General features: G+C 27.0%; 6 protein-coding genes across 8 annotated transcripts in view; 4 read left to right on the forward strand and 2 right to left on the reverse strand.

Annotated features, from left to right (window-relative positions):
- Positions 1-459: 459 nt before the first annotated feature.
- LOC106790756 (equilibrative nucleoside transporter 3) lies at positions 460-3,655 on the forward strand. The gene is made up of 11 exons (XM_014755886.1): positions 460-722; positions 904-1,069; positions 1,189-1,270; positions 1,397-1,575; positions 1,662-1,756; positions 1,821-1,871; positions 1,940-2,172; positions 2,511-2,748; positions 2,833-2,918; positions 2,992-3,191; positions 3,260-3,655. Exons 2-11 carry the CDS (start codon positions 924-926, stop codon positions 3,369-3,371), a joined length of 1,422 nt encoding a protein of 473 aa, XP_014611372.1. The 5' UTR covers positions 460-722; positions 904-923; the 3' UTR covers positions 3,372-3,655.
- Positions 3,656-3,995: 340 nt separating this feature from the next.
- LOC106790757 (protein-L-isoaspartate(D-aspartate) O-methyltransferase-like) lies at positions 3,996-6,110 on the reverse strand. Its single transcript, XM_014755888.1, has 5 exons — positions 5,623-6,110; positions 5,292-5,431; positions 4,882-5,107; positions 4,720-4,805; positions 3,996-4,602 (listed from the first exon to the last, which is right to left on the reverse strand). Exons 1-5 carry the CDS (start codon positions 5,681-5,683, stop codon positions 4,429-4,431), a joined length of 687 nt encoding a protein of 228 aa, XP_014611374.1. The 5' UTR covers positions 5,684-6,110; the 3' UTR covers positions 3,996-4,428.
- A 1,442-nt stretch (positions 6,111-7,552) lies between these two features.
- On the reverse strand, positions 7,553-10,646 carry LOC106790758 (ras-related protein Rab-14). 2 transcript variants are annotated; one of them, XM_014755890.1, is made up of 8 exons: positions 10,213-10,646; positions 9,719-9,831; positions 9,462-9,588; positions 9,240-9,357; positions 8,982-9,100; positions 8,802-8,870; positions 8,559-8,676; positions 7,553-8,371 (listed from the first exon to the last, which is right to left on the reverse strand). In XM_014755890.1, exons 2-7 carry the CDS (start codon positions 9,822-9,824, stop codon positions 8,559-8,561), a joined length of 657 nt encoding a protein of 218 aa, XP_014611376.1. In that variant the 5' UTR covers positions 9,825-9,831; positions 10,213-10,646; the 3' UTR covers positions 7,553-8,371. The 2 variants fall into 2 exon arrangements, with proteins under 2 accessions (XP_014611376.1, XP_014611375.1); XM_014755889.1 differs by lacking the exon at positions 7,553-8,371 and having other exon boundaries at positions 8,415-8,676; positions 10,213-10,645.
- A 206-nt stretch (positions 10,647-10,852) lies between these two features.
- Positions 10,853-12,679, forward strand: LOC106790759 (PITH domain-containing protein GA19395). Its single transcript, XM_014755891.1, has 7 exons — positions 10,853-10,992; positions 11,280-11,319; positions 11,403-11,640; positions 11,707-11,750; positions 11,827-11,904; positions 11,981-12,085; positions 12,148-12,679. Exons 3-7 carry the CDS (start codon positions 11,470-11,472, stop codon positions 12,353-12,355), a joined length of 606 nt encoding a protein of 201 aa, XP_014611377.1. The 5' UTR covers positions 10,853-10,992; positions 11,280-11,319; positions 11,403-11,469; the 3' UTR covers positions 12,356-12,679.
- Positions 12,680-12,886: 207 nt separating this feature from the next.
- LOC106790772 (monocarboxylate transporter 12-like) lies at positions 12,887-18,745 on the forward strand. The gene is made up of 9 exons (XM_014755915.1): positions 12,887-13,514; positions 16,232-16,351; positions 16,429-16,572; positions 16,663-16,931; positions 17,036-17,322; positions 17,519-17,768; positions 17,842-18,007; positions 18,101-18,301; positions 18,372-18,745. Exons 1-9 carry the CDS (start codon positions 13,298-13,300, stop codon positions 18,533-18,535), a joined length of 1,818 nt encoding a protein of 605 aa, XP_014611401.1. The 5' UTR covers positions 12,887-13,297; the 3' UTR covers positions 18,536-18,745.
- Positions 18,746-18,927: 182 nt separating this feature from the next.
- The window catches only part of LOC106790760 (lysosome-associated membrane glycoprotein 1), a 4,847-nt gene continuing 3,446 nt past the window's right edge, over positions 18,928-20,328 (forward strand). The window contains exons 1-2 of one of the 2 annotated variants that reach the window (XM_014755893.1): positions 18,928-19,194; positions 19,287-19,410. In XM_014755893.1, the coding sequence (XP_014611379.1) occupies positions 19,368-19,410 (43 nt within the window). In that variant the 5' untranslated portion in view covers positions 18,928-19,194; positions 19,287-19,367. Of the gene's footprint in view, positions 19,411-20,328 lie in introns of both variants that reach the window. The other variant, XM_014755892.1, reaches the window with a different exon arrangement.

Below are 20,328 nucleotides of genomic sequence, written 5' to 3' on the forward strand. Positions count from 1 at the left end.
AGGAAGACGGATCACAGAACATATACTCCTAGCTTTTTAACAACAAAAGACACTTCTATCGAATAATTAACAATTATTTTAATAATCTAATACACTCTTTTTATATTTCAGATTGTTTAAACATATATGTACTAGTATAAGCCTTACATATACTTATTACCACACTTTAAATATTAAATTATTTCGATGTGATATTCTTTTGGATGAAAATTTCCCCTTCCAAAGTCAGCACTGCACAAAAGAAACGTACATAGTACATCATATATTATCAAGAAAAATTCTGTATTCTTTGATAGTTTGTACCGTCTTCGGGTTAAATCTTGGGAGCTTCTATGTATTTCTGTATTCTTTTATTATAGTTTATGTAGATATCATAAAATTCTGTTATAAGGTTGATAAAACAGAACAATACATCGATAATACAGTTTTCTAAGTATGTCACCATGGTAAGGTGGGGACTTTGAAGTATAGCTAAGTAATTCAGACAAACACGCTCCGTTTTGTAATAAAAACAACAGCTTATGGAGTTTTAATCAGACTTAAAAGATCTGACATATGTCATCGATATTATTGAATCATATTGGGTCTTAATATAAAGAGGAATGAATGCTTGGTAATATCGACAATAGTTGAAACGTCTGCTTAGTGAACATGATTCTTATAATACAAACAAATATATACATTGGTTACTTCTAAAGGACAACATTCTTTATACTTTTACTGTACGTAAACGTAATTATTTCTTTCTTATTACACAATCAACTTGTTATAAAATATTCTTATATATAATTTATCTCTATAATGATTCATTAAGTTTTCTCTTTCCTCTTGTAACACAAGACAATTTTTTCTTTCAATATCAATGAAAATAAAATGATATTTTAACAAAGAACATTGTTTTAGATGTATTAGACATTACTATCATGTCATACTCTATTAATAGAAGACCCTTATTAGGGGGTGTATCTGACAGCGAATTTGAAGATGATTTGGAAACTGAAATAGATGATCCAAATATTTCTGTTCCTGATGAGAAACCATTTCTTAAACAAGAGGAACCTCTTGATAGGTATAAAGAAAATTACAAATTTATAGATATTACTACCACATATCATTTTCGTATAATATCATATATATTAATTTCTATTTAATAAATTCTATATGTATATAATTTTGGTTTATTTACAGATATAACTTTACTCATATAGTTTTTTATCTGCTTGGGATAAATGTATTAATTCCGTGGAGTTTTTTTATTACTGCTGATGATGTAAGTTTTATATTAATCTATTCTATATACAGTGAATTACACGAGTATATATATTATTATTTGATTGATATGACACATGTATCAAAAAATATAAACTAAACTTAATTATATATTATAATTTTGTAGTATTGGATGTACAAATTTCGACAAATTCATGATAATGATACTAGAACTTTTAATTACAATCATACGGAAAATTTAGAAACAAAGACAGATCTTCAAGCTAGTTTTACTTCTTATTTAAATGTGGCAAGCGCTTTACCAAATACGTTATTTCTAATATTAAATACTTTTATTAGCAAATCGTAAGTACATTTTTTAATTACGGATATTATGTATGATATTTATTCTTCGTATCTTATTACTATAACAAGATATTGAAATTTTTCAGAGTACCTTTAAAAACAAGAATGGTAGGATCTCAATGTATTATTCTTTTATTATTTATTATGACGACTGTATTTGTAAAAATAAATACAGATAAATGTAAGTAAATATCATGCACGTAAAATAAAAATAAATATTCAACAAGCCTAATTTATATTTTTAGGGCAAGCTACATTTTTAATAATTACTTTAACTACTGTAGCATTAGTAAATGGTATGTAAATATTCAAATTGATTAATATTTAAAATCTATAAAATCTAAAACATTAATTAATCTTTCAGTTGCGAGTGCTATTTTTGGAGGCAGTTTGATGGGTATAGTTGGACGTTTTTCTCCTAAATATATAACTGCAATGTCTGGGGGCCAAGCTTTAGGAGGCATCTTTACAGCTTTAGCAGAAGTGATTTCACTTTGGATTGGCGCTAGCCCTATACTTTCAGGCTTAATGTATTTTATTATTGGAGATACTATATTACTTCTCTCTTTAATAGCTTATATAATTTTAGAAAAAGCAGTAAGTCTTTTAGCGTTCATTATAAATTTATATTTTATTATATATTATTTTTTTATTTCCTTTTATAAAAAAAAAAAGAATTCAAAATTTAAAAGAGTAGTTAATATTATTTTATTTGATCACAGATGGGTATTTACAACTTTGTTATGACTCTTTTAATATACATTAAGCCGCTTATGGTAACGATCAAATTATTAACATACATATATACAAGAATTTATTAGAAGCACATTTTACCATCTTTATTGTTCTAATTATGTTATGTGAACGTATTCATTAATACATATTTATTACATACTTATACGTTATTAATAAATATGTTTTCTTTTTATTCCTAGGCATTTTTTAAACATCACATGCTGGATAAATTTCCCGAACGTATAGACTCTGAGTATTCTGTTAATACCGAAGTGATGTTTTCACAAGTACATACAATTTCTTATATAAATATTATTAAAAAAATGTGGCATTATGGTATTAGCATATTCCTTGTATTCTTTATATCCCTCACAGTTTATCCAGCTATAACTGTGCTAGTAGAAAGTGAAAATAAAGGAAAGGGATATGCTTGGAATGGTTTGTTAAATTTCATTTTTTATCTACGCATATATACTCATCGTTTTAAAAAAAAAAATACAAAAATTCTTCTATTTGTTTTAGATGTATACTTTGTACCTGTGGTAACATATCTCATTTTTAGCACAGGAGATTATGCTGGTAGAGTTTTATCAGGCATTTTACAGAAGGTAAATAACAATGACTAACATATAACTTTATTAGCGAGTATTTTATATACAGTAATACACATTTTGATTACAGCCTAAAAATAAACCATACTATGTCATGTTTTTAAGCATAGCAAGAATTATTTTTATACCAGGTTTGATGTTTTGTAATGCACAACCAAGACATAATTTACCTGTTTATATTCATAGTGACATATATTACATTTTGTTAACTATTGCATTTGCTGTAACTAATGGCTATTTGTGTAATTTATCATTCATATTAGTTCCAACGTGAGTATTTTATTTAACATTTTGTTGTTGGATGAAATTAATTATTCTTATATTATCTCTCTATACAGAGTGGTAAATACACAAGAAAAAGAAATTGCATCTGTTATGATGGGAGCTTTCCTTGGTATAGGATTAACAACTGGCGCAGCTCTTAGTCTTTACATGGTTAAAGCTTTGTAATATAACTAAGGTATATATATACTTAATTATACTGCCTTGTATACTATTTAAACATAAGTGCATTATTGATTTAAATTCGTTTTAGAGAGTATTTACCAAATTTAAAAATATACAAATTATTAATTATCAAGATATTATAGAGACATTTTATAATTTCTTATATAATATTTAACTCCATTTAAATCATGGTTTCCAGGGTATTATAACGTAATATATTACTATTATAACAATTTCAATGTCTGTAGCTAGTGATTAAATAATAATCGTTATTTATTGACAAAAAAGAAACATTTTTAAAGTAATAGCAAAAATATTTGTACAATAATAGAAATATAAGTAGTATCAATGGTAGTCTATGTAAAATTTTTAAATAGTAATATCTGATATAGTTAAAAAATAATGTTAGACTATTTAATAATTGTTTCTTATATAAATAATTTTAGATATATATATATATACTTTATCAAATTTTTATGATTCTTTGACAAAATTTACATGAATGTTTTCATATGGTAATTTTATAATGTTATCACCAGAAAACTTTTATAAATAAGTATACACACTTGTATATGTTCATCGTTGATAGTATTACTATAAGCATTACGGTATGAAATATTGAAATTCTAGTCACACAAATCAGCATTTATTTATACATTCCTACTTAAAGGTTTCATGTACAGATCTATGATATAATTAACAATAAGTGATATAAAGCAAAGATAAAAATAGTTACAGAATATATCGTTATTTGCACGTTTTCTTATTTAATATAGTTAGGAAATCTTAAGCTTATTCTTTAACGTTTATAATTAATTAATTAACTTTTTATTTGAAATTTATTACTTATTTTCTATTTTATATTTTAAAAAAGAAAAACAATGAATATATAATTTGCAATGTATTAAATAAATTAAAAATATTTCTAATGTAAATGTCACGATAAGATTATTCGTTTCATTCTCGCTCAATATTTTGAATGACAAATTAATTACAAAATAATGTGAATACTCATAATAATAAATAACAAAATGTTCACTCATTGGAGCTTACACAACCCTCATGATCTCAGTTGATGATGCTTATCAGTAAGTGGTACAAATACTACGCCCATTAATGACTTCCTTTCAATTTCTCCATCCATTTTTTTATCAATTTGAATTAAAGTCTGATTGGAAGAATCTGGGCCTACAGGAATTATCAATCTTCCTCCAAAAGCTAATTGATCAACTAACTATAAATAAAAAAAAAAAGAAAAAGAAAATGAAACTTTTTAGTAAATTACAAGATATACATATACAAAAAAAAAAAAAGAAAATAAAAATATTTCGAATCAAATCTGAGCTCTTACAGGTTGAGGTACTTCCTTAGCTGCCGCTCCAACATGAATAACATCATAAGGTGCTTTTGGTAGATATCCTAATCTTCCATCTCCAACTAAATAATTTACAAACGATGATTCTTTTGTAAAAGCACGATAAAAATGATAAATAATTAAAGAATCTCAATTTACCAACTAATTCAATGCGATCATAAAATAGATATTTGGGACAACATTTTTCAATATTTGCTTTAGCTATTTTTTGAATTTCTGGAATATGTTCAATTCCTACTACAGTTCCATGAGGTCCTAGCATGTATGCCATGCAAGTTGTTAAATAACCAGATCCACAACCAACATCTAATGCTCTTCCACCATCACGTAATCTGTCTTGAAGTAATTCCAAGACATGTGCATGCTAAACAATTCTCATTTGTATTTCAACTTTTTATTTTTCTTTCATCTTCACTTCTTAACTATTTCATATAAATATCAATTTATACTTATATCATTTTTTTTTCAGAAAAAAAAAATCAAAATAAAATATCTCAAATTTAATCTTTTTAATAAGCATATAAGAGATGAATAATACAAATAAATACCATATGAGGAGCACTTATTGTTGCACCATATCCAAGTTTTTGTGGTGCATCAATATATGCAACAGGTAAATCTATAAAATATTTTCTATCAATAGCATACATAGTATCATAAACGCGTTGTGTTTTAATAACACCTGATCCTGCAAATAATTTTTTTGTTTGAAAATGACATTATACCCTTAATTACAAATTAAATAATGAAGCAAACTTAAAATGAAAATGTCATGCTAAAATATTATGTTTTAATTACAACTATTTGACATAACACACACGACTAATCTGTTAATTAATAAATATATTAATATCTTATAAAATTTGACATATTACTTACGTTTTAAATGATACATAAAGTATAGATTGTTTTTTGCTTTAAATCGTCCAAAGTTAGACATTTCATAAGTATATACCGCTACCAACAACAAGGTTAGCGGTATTAAAAAATGTTTTATTCTTGATAGCGAATTAATTTTGAATGATTATTTAATTATCGGATAAACAGGAAAAATTTAATCTTACGATTTAAACTGATCAACAACTGTCGACAAATGGTCATTACTTAAAAACTTTACAAAATATACGTAGTCGAAAACATTGTGAACAATTTGCGGCGACAAACATACACCTTACTAACGTAAGTTGGCACCTCTTGACAAAATAAAACACTAACTGACAATTAAAAAACAAAAAGACGAGTTAGTAGTTCGAAAAGCAACACATTAAGCGAAAAATTTATTTATTGATTTAATCACACACACTTTTGCCATGGGTATTATTTATTGCGCGTGACAAACACGTACAAATAAATTAACAATAAAATTTTATTTGAAATCATTTGTTATTAAATTTTGTATTTAATTACAAATGGAAGTAATGTACAGAATTAATTCTATATAAGTATGGTTAACATATTATAATAAACAAATCAAAAAACATCCTTATTGGACTTATGTCACCTCTCACGTGAAAATCACTTTAACCATAGCGACATTAGTCATCTATTATGTAACGTAATAAACTTTAAGTTTTAGAATATACATCTTAGAATGAAATGCAATCAAAATAATTTGAATAAATGTTCATTAGTTAAGATATTAATAAAATAAATTGCTAGTCAGGTTCATGAAGATTATAAAGACTCGCAAACAGTGGTTTGCTCACATTGTAAATACAGGATATACATGTTTGGATAAAAGATCAAAATTATGATAAAAATATGATAAAAAATAGGGATGCTGCAATTCTGCAATGTGGTCTGTTCACGAGCTCGCAAATGTCTAATTTTTGTGACGATAATGATAGCAGCTATTCTATTTGGCTCTAAGAAAAATAAATTATTGTCTATTGAATTACTCGAGAAAAAAGTTAAGTAAAGAAAAAAAATAAATTGCTGATTCCAATGAAGATTGAATAGAAATAGACTGATAACAAGAATAATATATTTGAAGATAACTGGAAAAAAAAAAGAAACTAGATGAAGGTTTTATTTTGCTTTAGTTTTGTATCCATAAGAATTTCACATTTGTTTAGATTTATATAGATCTAAGAGGCTTTGGTCAGGTTTATTTTGATTAATCTATTGTATAATGATGTTACAAATGCAGGAAATTATAATTTATATATATATATCAGAATTATATAAATAATTACTTAAAAATAACTTTACTATTTTTCTTCTTTTTTTTTTCTTTTTTTTGTTAATTTTCTTTTTGTTTTTAAACATTTTCCTCTTATATGAATATCACTCTTAGACTAAAAAGATTTGGTTTAAACATCAATAAATGGATCTAAACGGTGCTTTTAAATAGAATACAAAACTTAAAAAAGAATGTTAACTTCCTCATAATTATGGAAATAGATATTTAGTTTTGCAGTATGAAACTTATATTTCTTGTAAATTAATATTTGTCAATTTATTAATTGTATGAGCCAAGAAGATGAAGAAGCTGGAACCATTCTTTATCAAATATTGTATTCCTTATTCGGGTTATTAATTGTCAGGGCTATGCAATGTGAACCAAGTATATAACAAATAACTATTTTTTATAGTTATTGGAAAGCAGCAGAAGCATCATTTATCTACATATAAAGTTGTGTATAAAGACACTTCTTATTTTTAAAAAGATTCACATTGAAAAGAGAGAGAGAGAAAGAGAGAGAGAGAGAGAGCATGAGATTTAACAAATTGAAAAATTTCCCTGATATTCGTGCATTTACTTAGAATTTGGAATGTAATTATCTTTGCAAAATGCAGAATGCTTATAATTCTCATGAAAGAAGATCATTTTATTTGTGCTGAAAAGAATCTAGCATATAAAAATACGATGATGCTGATACAATCGTAATAATTCATACGTTGAATGCAAGGGAAATGAATAGACCTATTGAAAATCATTATAAATTCTACACATGTCACTACAGGAAGTATCAAGTTCTGCAAATATCATATTATACATAACTGCTCTATCAGCTTGTATAATATAACATTAAAAATATGCAAGCAGCACCATTTTACATAGCTTCTTATCTGGCACAGGAACACCTTCGTGAATAATAATTATTAGAAAAAATGGAAAGGTAAACTTCTTATTTTTCGTCAGAAGCCAAACAAAGGCGTTGCGAAAAATGTATCCTTATTATGTTTCTACTGTAAAATCATATCGGCCTATTAATCGTTCAGAGTTTAAAATTTAGCATCAACTTCCATGTAGTATGTACATATGAGAAATATGTATAGGCCTATTAAGTAATCTTTGAAGAATATAATATAACTTATACTATACACACCAACAAAGCTACTTTCAAATATCCATATAACTTTCGCTGCGCTTTAAATAATAAAGGGCTTCATGGCTTTAATAATTCGTTATACCGTACGACACTATACCTATCCAATTACACAACAAAATATATATAGTATACAAAATATATATAAGTTACCATAACCATGTAAAAACCACGTTGTTAATACACCGTTTGGAATGCCAGCCATAAAACTGATATCATTGAAATAACTTTTTATAACATATATATATCTATACTGCGTCAGAAGTCCAGATAATATTACTTGAAATTATTATTATCTGAAAAAGAATATCCTGAATAGTTTTTTCTTTACTTTTTTTCTTTGTTATTAAGTAGACTTCACTTATAAAGATCAAGGGAGGATATTAGATAAGAGATGATCTGCTTGCTATACTTAGTATAAATCATATATGCATTAATAATATTGATGAATTAATCCACTTATATATACAAACAAATAATAACCTAACAAGAGCAGGAATCTTTGCCTCCTTGTTGTTCATTTGATACTCCTTGAAGACTAGTACGACCAGGTTGACTAGGATTATGTTGGACACCCGATTCAGCAGCATTTAGATCCAATCTAGAAAAATGCAATAATAATTTATTTCAAATTTATGTCAACATAAGACATATTTTTCAACTAATTTCTAATAGTTTACTATTTCGTTTTAAATTATAATTATATTTTTTAAAAGAATATTTTACCGTCCATCTTGTATACTCTGGAATATTTTCTTTGCTGTCTCCAAGAATGCTTCTTCAACATTATGTCCACTGTTTTAAAAAAATAAAGAAATAAAAGTTAAATAATGAAACACAAAAATCAATATATCACGACACTGTGTATTATATTTCACATTATATATAATAAATAAGTAAGCTTACGTTTTTGCACTAGCTTCAACAAACATAAGACCATTTTCATCGGCAAATTGTTTGGCTTCTTCATAAGTTACGTCTCGTTGATCTTCCAAATCACTTTTGTTTCCAATCAGAAATATTACCTTAAATAAAATCTAATGTCTTACTTATTCTTCTTTTTTAAAAATGGTATGAATAAAAGAATGTCTAACAAATGCACGCCAATAGAGTTACACTTTACAGATATAAATACCATTATGTACAATATCATATTTTGCATACAGTGCTTGGATTGGTCAAATTCCTCGTGTCTGTAAGCCAGCTGCTCAGATGATTATACGTAGAACGACGTGTAATGTCATAAACCATCAAGGCGCCTGCAGCACCACGATAATACGATCTACATAAATAGATAATATGTTTCATTTTATTCACAAAAATTGTAACGCACGAAGGCTAAAACGAAAAAGTAACAAAAAAACAACTACAACAATCTTTAAATACCTAGTAACAGCCCTAAAACGTTCTTGCCCTGCAGTATCCCATATTTGTAACTTTATTTTTTGGCCTGCTACTTCAATAATTCTAGTACCAAATTCTACGCCAATTGTATGTGGACAATCGGCCATAACTGTAAGACAACAAAAATAACACAGCATTGAAAATGTTAAATGAATGATCGAATATAAATTATATAAAAATATTCACACGATAAAAACTTTTCACGAGTGTTTTTTTTTTTTCCCATTAAAATCACTTACATTTCTTTTCTGTAAACTGATGAAGTAAACACGATTTTCCTACTCCCATATCGCCTATGATAATGTACTTAAAAATATATGAATAATTGTATGGTCCAGTCGACATTTTGTACCTACAAAAGATATAACATTGATCACTTCTTTGCGTTAACCATTGATTTATTAAATCTTTAAACTAATTATGACGTCTTATATTATAGTGTGCAAACAGTACAATTATTATTATTTAGAATTTGGACGTCACTAATCAGATAAAATCTAATTTTTACTTTCAAAGTACAACATGTATATATAGTAAATATATACTATTATTATATTTGATTGTTAATACAAATTTTGCAATCGTAAAGACAACACAAATTAAATGATTATTATAGAAATGAACGGTTATTTAAACAAACCTTAGGTACTACAAATCTGAATTACACTACTGATACTAACTATTCGATGAACAAAAAAAAAGTGATGTCAAAATTGTTAAACGTATTACTCACCTCTTATAACACGTTTACGCTAAAACTTTATACTGTTTAACAATGCTCGAAATGACTCTTATCGTTACTTTTACCGCATAAACTACTCGTTCTATCACTAAATTCAGATATATTACCCGAGTTTAAGTAAATAGTTAAGAATCCTTTTTAACACGAGCAATATGGCAGTTCACTGTCTGTATTAATGATGGCGGAGAATAAACGTCAAACAATTTGTCATTAAAATCAAAATGATTTACTATAGAATCTAAATACGTTATTTAATGAACGTTATTTTTTTTCAAACAATTTTATTGAAATTCGAAATCTTTTATTAACTAATCAGTAGAGAGGTCAAGACATCTTTTGTAAATTCTACATTTCCCTTTGACAGCTTCGTTCTAATTTTTTACGAACGATGACTGCGCGACACATACCAATCTTAACTATTCACTCATTGGTGGACATTCGAAATATGAAAAGATGTTTTACGCGTGACGACCAATAGTATTATTTCTTTATTTTATTTCTTTCATAATAGAATTATGAATCACCAAAACAAACTTACGCGCAAAATAATAGCAGGATATAGTAAAGATTAGAGTAGACGTATTTGATCAAATAAATTATTAATGAACATTTGAAAATACTACGAAATTGACTGCTACGTGGCAAATCTAGTTTAAAAACTGACCGTTTGACAATTACAGCGTTACCAACCATCGAAGTGTTTTGTATATTCGAAAACGTTCACTATATTTTTTGTGTTCTCTAATGCATCATTAACGTACAAAGACTTTGGTAATTATTTACTTTTTTATATAATTTATTAATTGTTATATTATTGAAAATAAAAAAAGACAATTGCATTTTATAGATAGAGTCTTTATATACTTCTCTTTTATTTCTATTATTAGTTTAAGCATGATTGTCTATTTCAAATCTTCAGAAAAATAATATTATAATTAGCATATTTAAAAATAATATATTTTTCATTATTTTATATAATTCTATCAATTATTTTTATATTTAATTTTTAAATATATAATGATTGTGTAAATAAAAATTCATATATTGTATTTGAAAAGTTCCAATAATATTCTGCATCATTCCTGGCTCATGACACATGTATGTATATGCACATGCAATATATACATTTAACCCTGTTACAAATTTGTTATTATTGCGCATATAACATTTGGTTATTCTAGAAATTGCAAAGGTTAGAATTTTTAATAGAATAATTTGAATTATTTTATTAATGTGTCAAACGCACACATGGATCATCAATGCGGTTGTGGAAGTGTTCATAATGATGCAGAATTAGGAGTTCAATATAATTTGTACAACAAAATAGATACGGAAAATGTTGAATGTTTAAATGAATATGAAGAAAATAGTGGAATGAAAGTATTCAAACCCTGGGAAGAAAGATTAGATATTAGTAAGGTAAATTTGATAAAAATTTAATAAAATGTATCAAATATTAATATAGATAAATTTTATTGATTTTAGTTCGTGGAAAGTGATGTCGATGAGGAACTTCTTTTCAATATACCGTAAGTTAACAAACTTCATTTACATTTAAAATTTAAAATTATATAAGAAAATATATAATATTCTTTGATGTTGCAGCTTTACAGGAAATGTAAAGTTAAAAGGGCTTATAGTAATAGGAGGTGAAGATCAATCTCGACCAAATAAAGTAAAATTGTTAGTATTATAAATAAAATATAGATATACTTATAAATATATAGATATATTTTATCATGCTTATATTTTTTTTTAGATATAAGAATCGACCACATATGACTTTTGATGATGTTATGGTTGAAGCAGATCAAGAATTTGAGCTTTGTAACGATCAAACTGGTGTACATGAATATCCCTTACGGTATGTAAATATTAGTAAATATAAGTATGCATATATAGTATTGTTTATGTTGTTCATAACAGAGTTGTAAAATTCTCCACCGTAAGTCATTTGAGCCTTTATTTTGTCGGTAATGGTGGAGCGGAGAGATCAAAAATTTACTACATTGGGTTAAAAGGAGAATGGTCGCCTGGTCACCAGCATGGTGTTACAATTTGTAATTATGAATTAGTGCCACAATTGGGTGATCATCTAAAAAATATGGATGACGTAAGCAGGGAAGTTAGTTGATTTTCTTCATTTAAAAATCCAAATTTTTAAGCATTTACATATCTATAATTAAATAAATACATTTTTGTTACTTTAATAATGCGTGCTTATTGTTGAGCTAAAAAGAAATCTTCCTGGATTCCAACAATTCGCACAAAGCTACTTTATTTTCTTAAAAAGATGTAAATTTAATTTTATCGAAATGAAGCATGTAAGCCATATAATAATTTGTATTTTACATTTCGTATGCACTATGAAAGCCGTATTTAAGGTGATAAAGTTAGATGGTACACCCGATATATATAAACGGCGTGAATAAAATGAAATAAATCGATTTAAAATTAATTGGTATTCGAAAGAATTTCATGAATATATTGCTCCCCTTTTTTTTTCTATAACAATTAATAATAATTATTATATTTTGCAACACAATACTATAATACATTATTATACAATAATCAAGAATATGATATATTATTTGTATATTATTATTAAATATATAATAGTATAAAAAGAAAATAGTATTATTCACACAGAAGAACATACACCAATGCTTTAATTTTGAATTAAATGCGCGCGCACATACGTATAGATCTATAGATCGATTGATCGATTAATCGAAAGGAAATGTCGAACGAAAGATTTCAAATACATTTCACGAAGACATCGAGTAAGAATAAGAAATAATATATAAGAAATGATAAATAAATAAAATATAAAATAAAATTATTGGATTTGAAAGAAGAGAGCTATTAATTGAATCATTGATAAATAAACAAGAAGAGTAGAGAGAGGGAAGTAAATATATATATATGATATTCATATAGTCACGGTAGCGTCAGGGTTGCGTTGACCCTCTCTTTAATATAAAAGCTCTTCAGATTCGTATTTACAATCAGAATCGAAAGACGACGAGACTGATAGTTGGTTGCGCGCGTTAGCGCGCGATAGATCGCGAAACTCATGGCGAGTGTGAGTGGAAGTGCGTGCTCGAAATCTGAAACAATAAAGCAGAAGGAGGAAACTAGTCAAAAAAGTAAATTAAAAGATAAGAATGTCGAGGAAACTCATTCGTTAATGGAAAATCATTCATCGAGGACTATTAATGGCTTATCAAAACCACCAGACGGAGGATGGGGCTGGTTCGTCGTCCTTGCGTCCTTTCTCATACACGTTATCAGTAAGTTTATCGAATTCATTTTTACTCTTCCTTTTGTGTTGTTTTTTTAATTTCCTCGTTAATTCCTTTATCTCCTTCTTTTTTATTTTTTTTTTTGTTTCCATTTCAAATCCACGTAGTCACGCGATTTTCCACGAAAACGGCGGATCTCAACGTCCTCGACCGCATTTTTCTTTTGCATTTTACAATGTATCCCATTCTATCACAAGTCTTTGATAAAAGCATCGATCCTTGTTTAGTTTTCATTACTTATTACATGAATCATTTCTCGTGATTCAATATAGAACAATTTGTATTTTCGTTTGATATTCGTTTCGAAAGAAATTTCGATTATTCTTTTGTTCCTTTATTTGTTTTTTAATATATAATATAGAAAAATAATATATTTTCATTAATAAGTTTTTTTTTTTTGACAAAAGCTTCGATCGTATTCTTGGTTTCATTATTTATTAAATATATGGATCATCTCGTGGTTCAACGGTCAATGAGTTTCACGATTTCTTCAAAACACTCGCGATAAAGCTCGCTCGATTACCTTATTTCTATGTTTTTTCGTGTTTACAATCTTCAATTCAGATGGAATTGTTAAAAATAATAAAAACTTTGATAGTATCACGATCAATATCGAATATCAATTCACGATAAAAATGGTAACGTCGAAAGTTCATGATCGGAGGACATAAAACCGTATATATATATATATATAAAACATCCAAGATGCGTCATTTATTTCCAACATGATTTTTCTTTGTTGCTGCATCGTGAATTTGACGAAAGGAACGCAAAAGTTCTTAGAAACGAACGTTTCGAAAAAAGAATATCATCTCCGAACTATCTTTAACATATCGAATGTGTTATATATACCTAAAACGATCTATAATACTTCATTTTTGTTTGTTTTGGGAGGGGAGAATTTTGCCACGATTTGTTTATCGATAATTCGTGAGAATTCAAATAATTAATTTATAATGAAAAACAAAATTGGTTAGATATTTAATAACTTAAAAAAAAAAAAAAAAAAAAGAAAGAAAGAATGTGCGTTTGTATTTGAAATTTTGTATCCAGAATAAATTTATTTGAACGATGGTTTATAATCATAAAAAAACTAAAGTTCAAGTATAAAAAATAATCGTGAGAATTTAACAAAGAAATAATGAAAGCTTCATCATTAATGCATTAGGCCAACGATAACGTATTCCCTCGTAAATTAAAATAGCGCATGAAATTCATTCGATGATTAGAACGTTACGATTTATAATCGTATTATTATTACGTTATCATTCGATGTTACGTGCTGGAAATACGATTTTGACAATAAAAAGATGCAAAGATACAGATATTATTTGACGTATTTATCTGCTAAGAGGCCAGAGTAAAAAAGAAGAAGAAGAAGAAAAAAAATAAAGCCAAATTTAGATAACCTTTGTTGACTTTAATTGAAACGGTGTTGCAAAAAGAAACTTCTTGATCGTTTACAGTTGAATACACTGTATATTCGTATCTTCTTTTTCCACGTTAAAAACGAAATTTTTGACTTGAATCATCATTTTCTTATCATCCTGTTGTTCAGTTTTATTCTCGGTATATTTGTTCATTAAAATGAATTTACATTCTCGTATAATCGCATCATATTATTTTATATTCTTCGGTCATACATTTTTATAACAAATTTCATTGTAAAAAAGAAAAAAAAAAAAAGTATCTGTATAATTTATTTAAATTATATTAATCAATATACAGTCAGTGTTGAAATTTTGTAACATATATATCTTTAAAACGAGCTTATTACAATCAGAGAAATTCAATCATTTTATTTTCCTTGTTAAGATAATGATAAACCGCGCAATGTTATTAATAATCAAAACAAAACATGTTTTCGGTGACCTAATAAATAAATTCTATTATAATATTTGTCAAATATCGCGTGCGATATTAGCAAAATTAAAAAATTCGTGTATCGTTTAACGATTAAATTAGAATGCACACGAAATTAGATCAACGGTTTTGTTCCGGACATAAATTAAAGTATTATCTTTATTACTCACGACTGATAGTTATGAATAAATATCTACATTTTAATAGGCCATTCAATATAGTTTGTAATATATCTACTATTGTTTCATTTCCGGAAGAAAATCTTATTAGGCAAAGTATTATAAAGTATTATTTTAAAATATGATCATAGTGTGGTCAAATTCATATTCGTTTTAAAACATTAATAAATAATATCTATTTTATTCATTATTTATATATTCATATCATTATATGATTCGTATGCTTAAATCTATATTGAATCAAGTAATCACCAATACTCGTTCGTTTTTTAATTAAATAATCGCCGGATTTTTTGTAAATCTTTGCCTCCCATTGATAACACTCTCTAATCTTGAATGTATAAATTATTTTCGATCTACAAACTTTACTATACGGAGTGTAACGAAAATACGTGGTAAAACTGCAGAAATTAATTCTGCATAAATAGAGAAGAAAAATAAGTTATATCAATAGGAGTTTGTGGAAATGCTTTTTAATTATAATGTATTATAAAATTTTCAAATATTACTTCTTATTGTTTTAACATACTGTATGTAATTATTTATTTTGATTCGTTGAAATTCAAGTTCATAACGTTAATTAAATTCTATCTAAATGCGCGCGAGAGATGGACATTTTTAATCATTTTCTATGAACGATCTATTTTTTTTTTTTTTTAACAGCCGATGGAGTTACTTATTCTTTTGGAGTTTTTTATTTGGAGCTTCTTTATTACTTTGAGGAAGGAAAAGGAGCTACTGCTTGGATTGCTTCCATACTCGTCGGTGTAACTTTATGTTCAGGTAAGAAAAATCGATTAGTTTTTAATAATTAAAATTTATGGTAATTTTCTGATTTATTTTCGATATTTATTTTAAAGGTCCAATATCTGGATCCTTTGTGAATAAATATGGCTGTCGAGCGGTCACCATAGCAGGTTCAATTCTAGCCAGTACTTGTCTATTAGCTAGTGTATGGGCAGGTAGTATCATTATGTTATACTTCACCATTGGCCTTGGAACAGGTAAACGAAATGAAATTATTTCCTTTAAATTATTCGTTAAGATCAGTATTTTGTGCGTTTATAATGTTGTTATACATGTATGCTGCACAGGTTTGGGTTTTGGATTAATATATTTACCAGCTATAGTGAGCGTTACTTGTTACTTTGAAAAGTATCGTTCGTTAGCTACGGGTATAGCGGTTTGTGGTTCAGGTTTAGGAACTCTCGTTTTTGCTCCTTGTCTGGAATCTCTTATATCAAATTATGGATGGAGAGGAACAATGATGATATGTTCTGGTATTGTTTTGAATTGTATCGTACTCGGAGCTTTTTTCAGACCACTCGAAACTCCAATTCCTAAAAGGAATCATAAGTCAGAGGTATAATCGACAAAATTAATTTAGTTTAATTAAATATGAAATAATATTAAATGTAATTTTACAGACGCAATCTCTCTTCATTGAAACGTTGGTTTCTGTTTTAGGGAATATATCAAGAATTACAAAGTAAAGAAAAATTTACTAATCAAGAAGAATGTTCAAATAAAACTAACGATCTGAAAAATAATATAAAATTCAACGTAATTGATGTTGAAAAAGAAATTATACCAATTTCTTTTGGTATGAGGACTGCTTTAAGTCAGCCTGTATTAATAACTAAAGTCAGCAGTCACTATAAACAGTCACTTATAAGAGGATTTGGAAGTGTCGAAGTGACCAGATGTTATAACGGATTACATCACGGCAGTCTGGAGAACATTCGTAATTATTCGTCTGTATCATCTGCATTTTAAGATTCTATCAGTATTCTGATTTTATTATTCTATTTGTGTTTTCCTCTTATTATATTATCAATTAAATTTAACTCGCATTAAATATAGAAATGTTCTTAATACATTTTTTCATAAATGACTTAATAATCTGACATATAATCGTATATTAATTAAATTTATTGTATGCTTTTACAGCAAATCCTTGGATGTTGATCATAAAGAGGAAGTTACTCTCTCAGATGCATACTCTAAAAATGTATCAAAAAATATTGAAATAAAGAAGACTGAAAATAATATGGCATTGTCCACTAAATCTGAAAATACAAGAGATGTATTTGAAGATATAGAGGATACTTCTCTTTTAAAGAATCCTATGTTCATTCTTTTTATTCTTTCTAATTTTTGTACCAGTATTGGATTTAATGTGCCTTATATATACCTACTGGTAAAAATCAATTTATTGTTCACACTTCTTAATCCTTTAGAAGTATTTTTTAATTACTTTTTTCTTTTTACAGCCACAAGCAGAAGAACGAGGAATAAACAAAAGTTTAGCTAGTTATTTACTTGCAATTATTGGAGTAGCTAATACTTTAGGTCGTATTATTTTAGGATATGTATCTGACAAGCCATGGATCAATCGACTTCTTGTGTATAATATCTGTCTAACGATATGTGGTATTGGTAAGTAATGATTTATAAATATAATAGGGAAATTAATAATTATTCTTAAAACAAATAAAAATAAAAAACATAAAATAATATTTCCTATTGTAGCTACAATATTTAGCACCTTATGCACCAATTTTTATACTTTTGCATTTTACTGTATCGTTTATGGCTTTACTGCTGGAGCATACGTAGGTCTTACTTCTGTTATTTTAGTAGATTTATTAGGCTTAAATCGTCTTACAAATTCCTTTGGATTATTATTACTTTTCCAAGGTTTTGCATCTCTTCTTGGACCACCTATAGCAGGTAAAAAAAATGCAGAATTATTATTATTAAATCGCCGACGTTAAATTTTTAAATGTATTATTATTTCCAGGTTGGTTGTATGATGGACTTGCTTCGTATGACCCTGGTTTTTATACTGCAGGCAGTATGATTGCTATTAGTGGTTTAATATTATTTTTTATTCCTTTATTACAAAAACAAGAAAATGCAAAAAAACTGAACAGATTAGGTGGAATGAATTCTCAAATAGCATAGACTGAATAAAACGATTTCACATATCCTTATACACAATATACTTCTGATAATTATAATAAAGCGACAATAAGAAATTAAAGAAAGGTAAATTTAACAAATAATAATTTTCTAACAATTTAAATAAAGCAATATTGCTTTATTAAATTATAATCATCGAAATTAAACGAAACACTTGGAAGTTTTGTTATCAATAAACTTGGACTTTTATAATAAATATCTCGTTATTATAGTAAACAATTAAATAAAATTTAGCAATAAAATTTACGATTAATCCTCTCTATTTAAATAAAACATTACGTGCCGCGTACGAATTGCGCATGCGCACGAAAATTCTTTATTCCGGTTAGAACCAATAAAAATGTTTATAATAGTATAATATGTGTTGGGGTATAGTGGGGGAAGACGTAACAGAAGAGAACAAAGAGAACCGCCATATCGGATTGTGGTACTTTTATCAATAAATTATAAACGACTTGTTTTTTATTCAAAATTAAATTAGAATTCAATTGAAATTTCAACATTTATTATCTTTAATATATAATATTAATTCGCAATCATTAGAAAATCAATTATAAATAATATTAATTCGTTAATAATTAAATCGCGTTTGTGAACTTGCCTTTAAGCTACGCTCCTCCGATTGTACCCCTCATATTTCGGTGAGTTTTCGAACGCTTGATAAGTCAAGCTGTTTGCTTTATTTTGTATTAGATACCCATTTTAACGTTCGTTGTCTTCTCGTGATATTCAGATTTCATCGGTATATCAGAGGTAAAGTAAAGTTTTGCTAGGATTATCAAGAAACAGTGAAGTTAATTGAATATTAACAAACATGTTCAAAATCACATTACTTATTCTATTTTGCGCAATATCAGGTACGTATGCAGAATCTCATAATATATTACTGATAATTTTAATGCAAATGGCAGATCGTATATGAAACAGAGGTTCATGACGTAGCAATCTATAAGTAATTTTCAATCTAGAAATGAAAAGGGGATTTTTTGTATGCTTCGAATATAATTACGTCTAATGAATGCGATCAATCTGATTTCTAACTTTTTACAATTAATTAACAGCTTAAAAAATTGATAACATATTGAACGACAATACTTCTAATTGATTTTGACGATCGGCAAAAAATTAATATAAAATATAAGACGGTAGCTTCGGTCGCGTATGTTTTTTTGCGAATGATCGAACCTGATTTCTAACGAAATTAAACTAACGAACGATTTAATTTCATTTTCATCTCGGTTTACATCGTATTAATTTAAAAAATTTCAAAGTAACAGAATAATAAATATGATAAAATTACAATTTTCGATAGCATGCAAAGAAAATATAATTACTCTTCTATATAATTATCCTTTGTTCAGAGATTTATCGTTTTAGCGATTATAAAATGTGGCATAACAAAGATAAGTTAGCAAATTTTCAAGAGCTTTTCCTTTTTTTTTTTTTTTTGTGTATACGTACGATTAAAAATGAATGCAATACGTCTAATGTCTATTTAAATTATTGTGTCAAAATTATTTATTTTCTTGTTTATATTCTCAGAACAGTTTTTAATAATTGCATATATACTGGATTTAATTATACAGAAAAAAAAGGAATTTAATATGCAGATGCATGCATAATCTTAGTATCGTATATATTACATAAGATAACAACTAGGAGGGTGGATGATGAAGTCATAGCTTTGATATTTATATTTGAAATTATTCATGTTTCTTCACGCGTAGTAAAAAAATTACGCGTGTATGTATATGTGTATATATATATATATATAT

Source organism: Polistes canadensis, unplaced genomic scaffold (genome assembly GCF_001313835.1).
Source record: "Polistes canadensis isolate GaletaPanama2010 unplaced genomic scaffold, ASM131383v1 scaffold_258, whole genome shotgun sequence".
NCBI lineage: Eukaryota > Metazoa > Arthropoda > Insecta > Hymenoptera > Vespidae > Polistes > Polistes canadensis.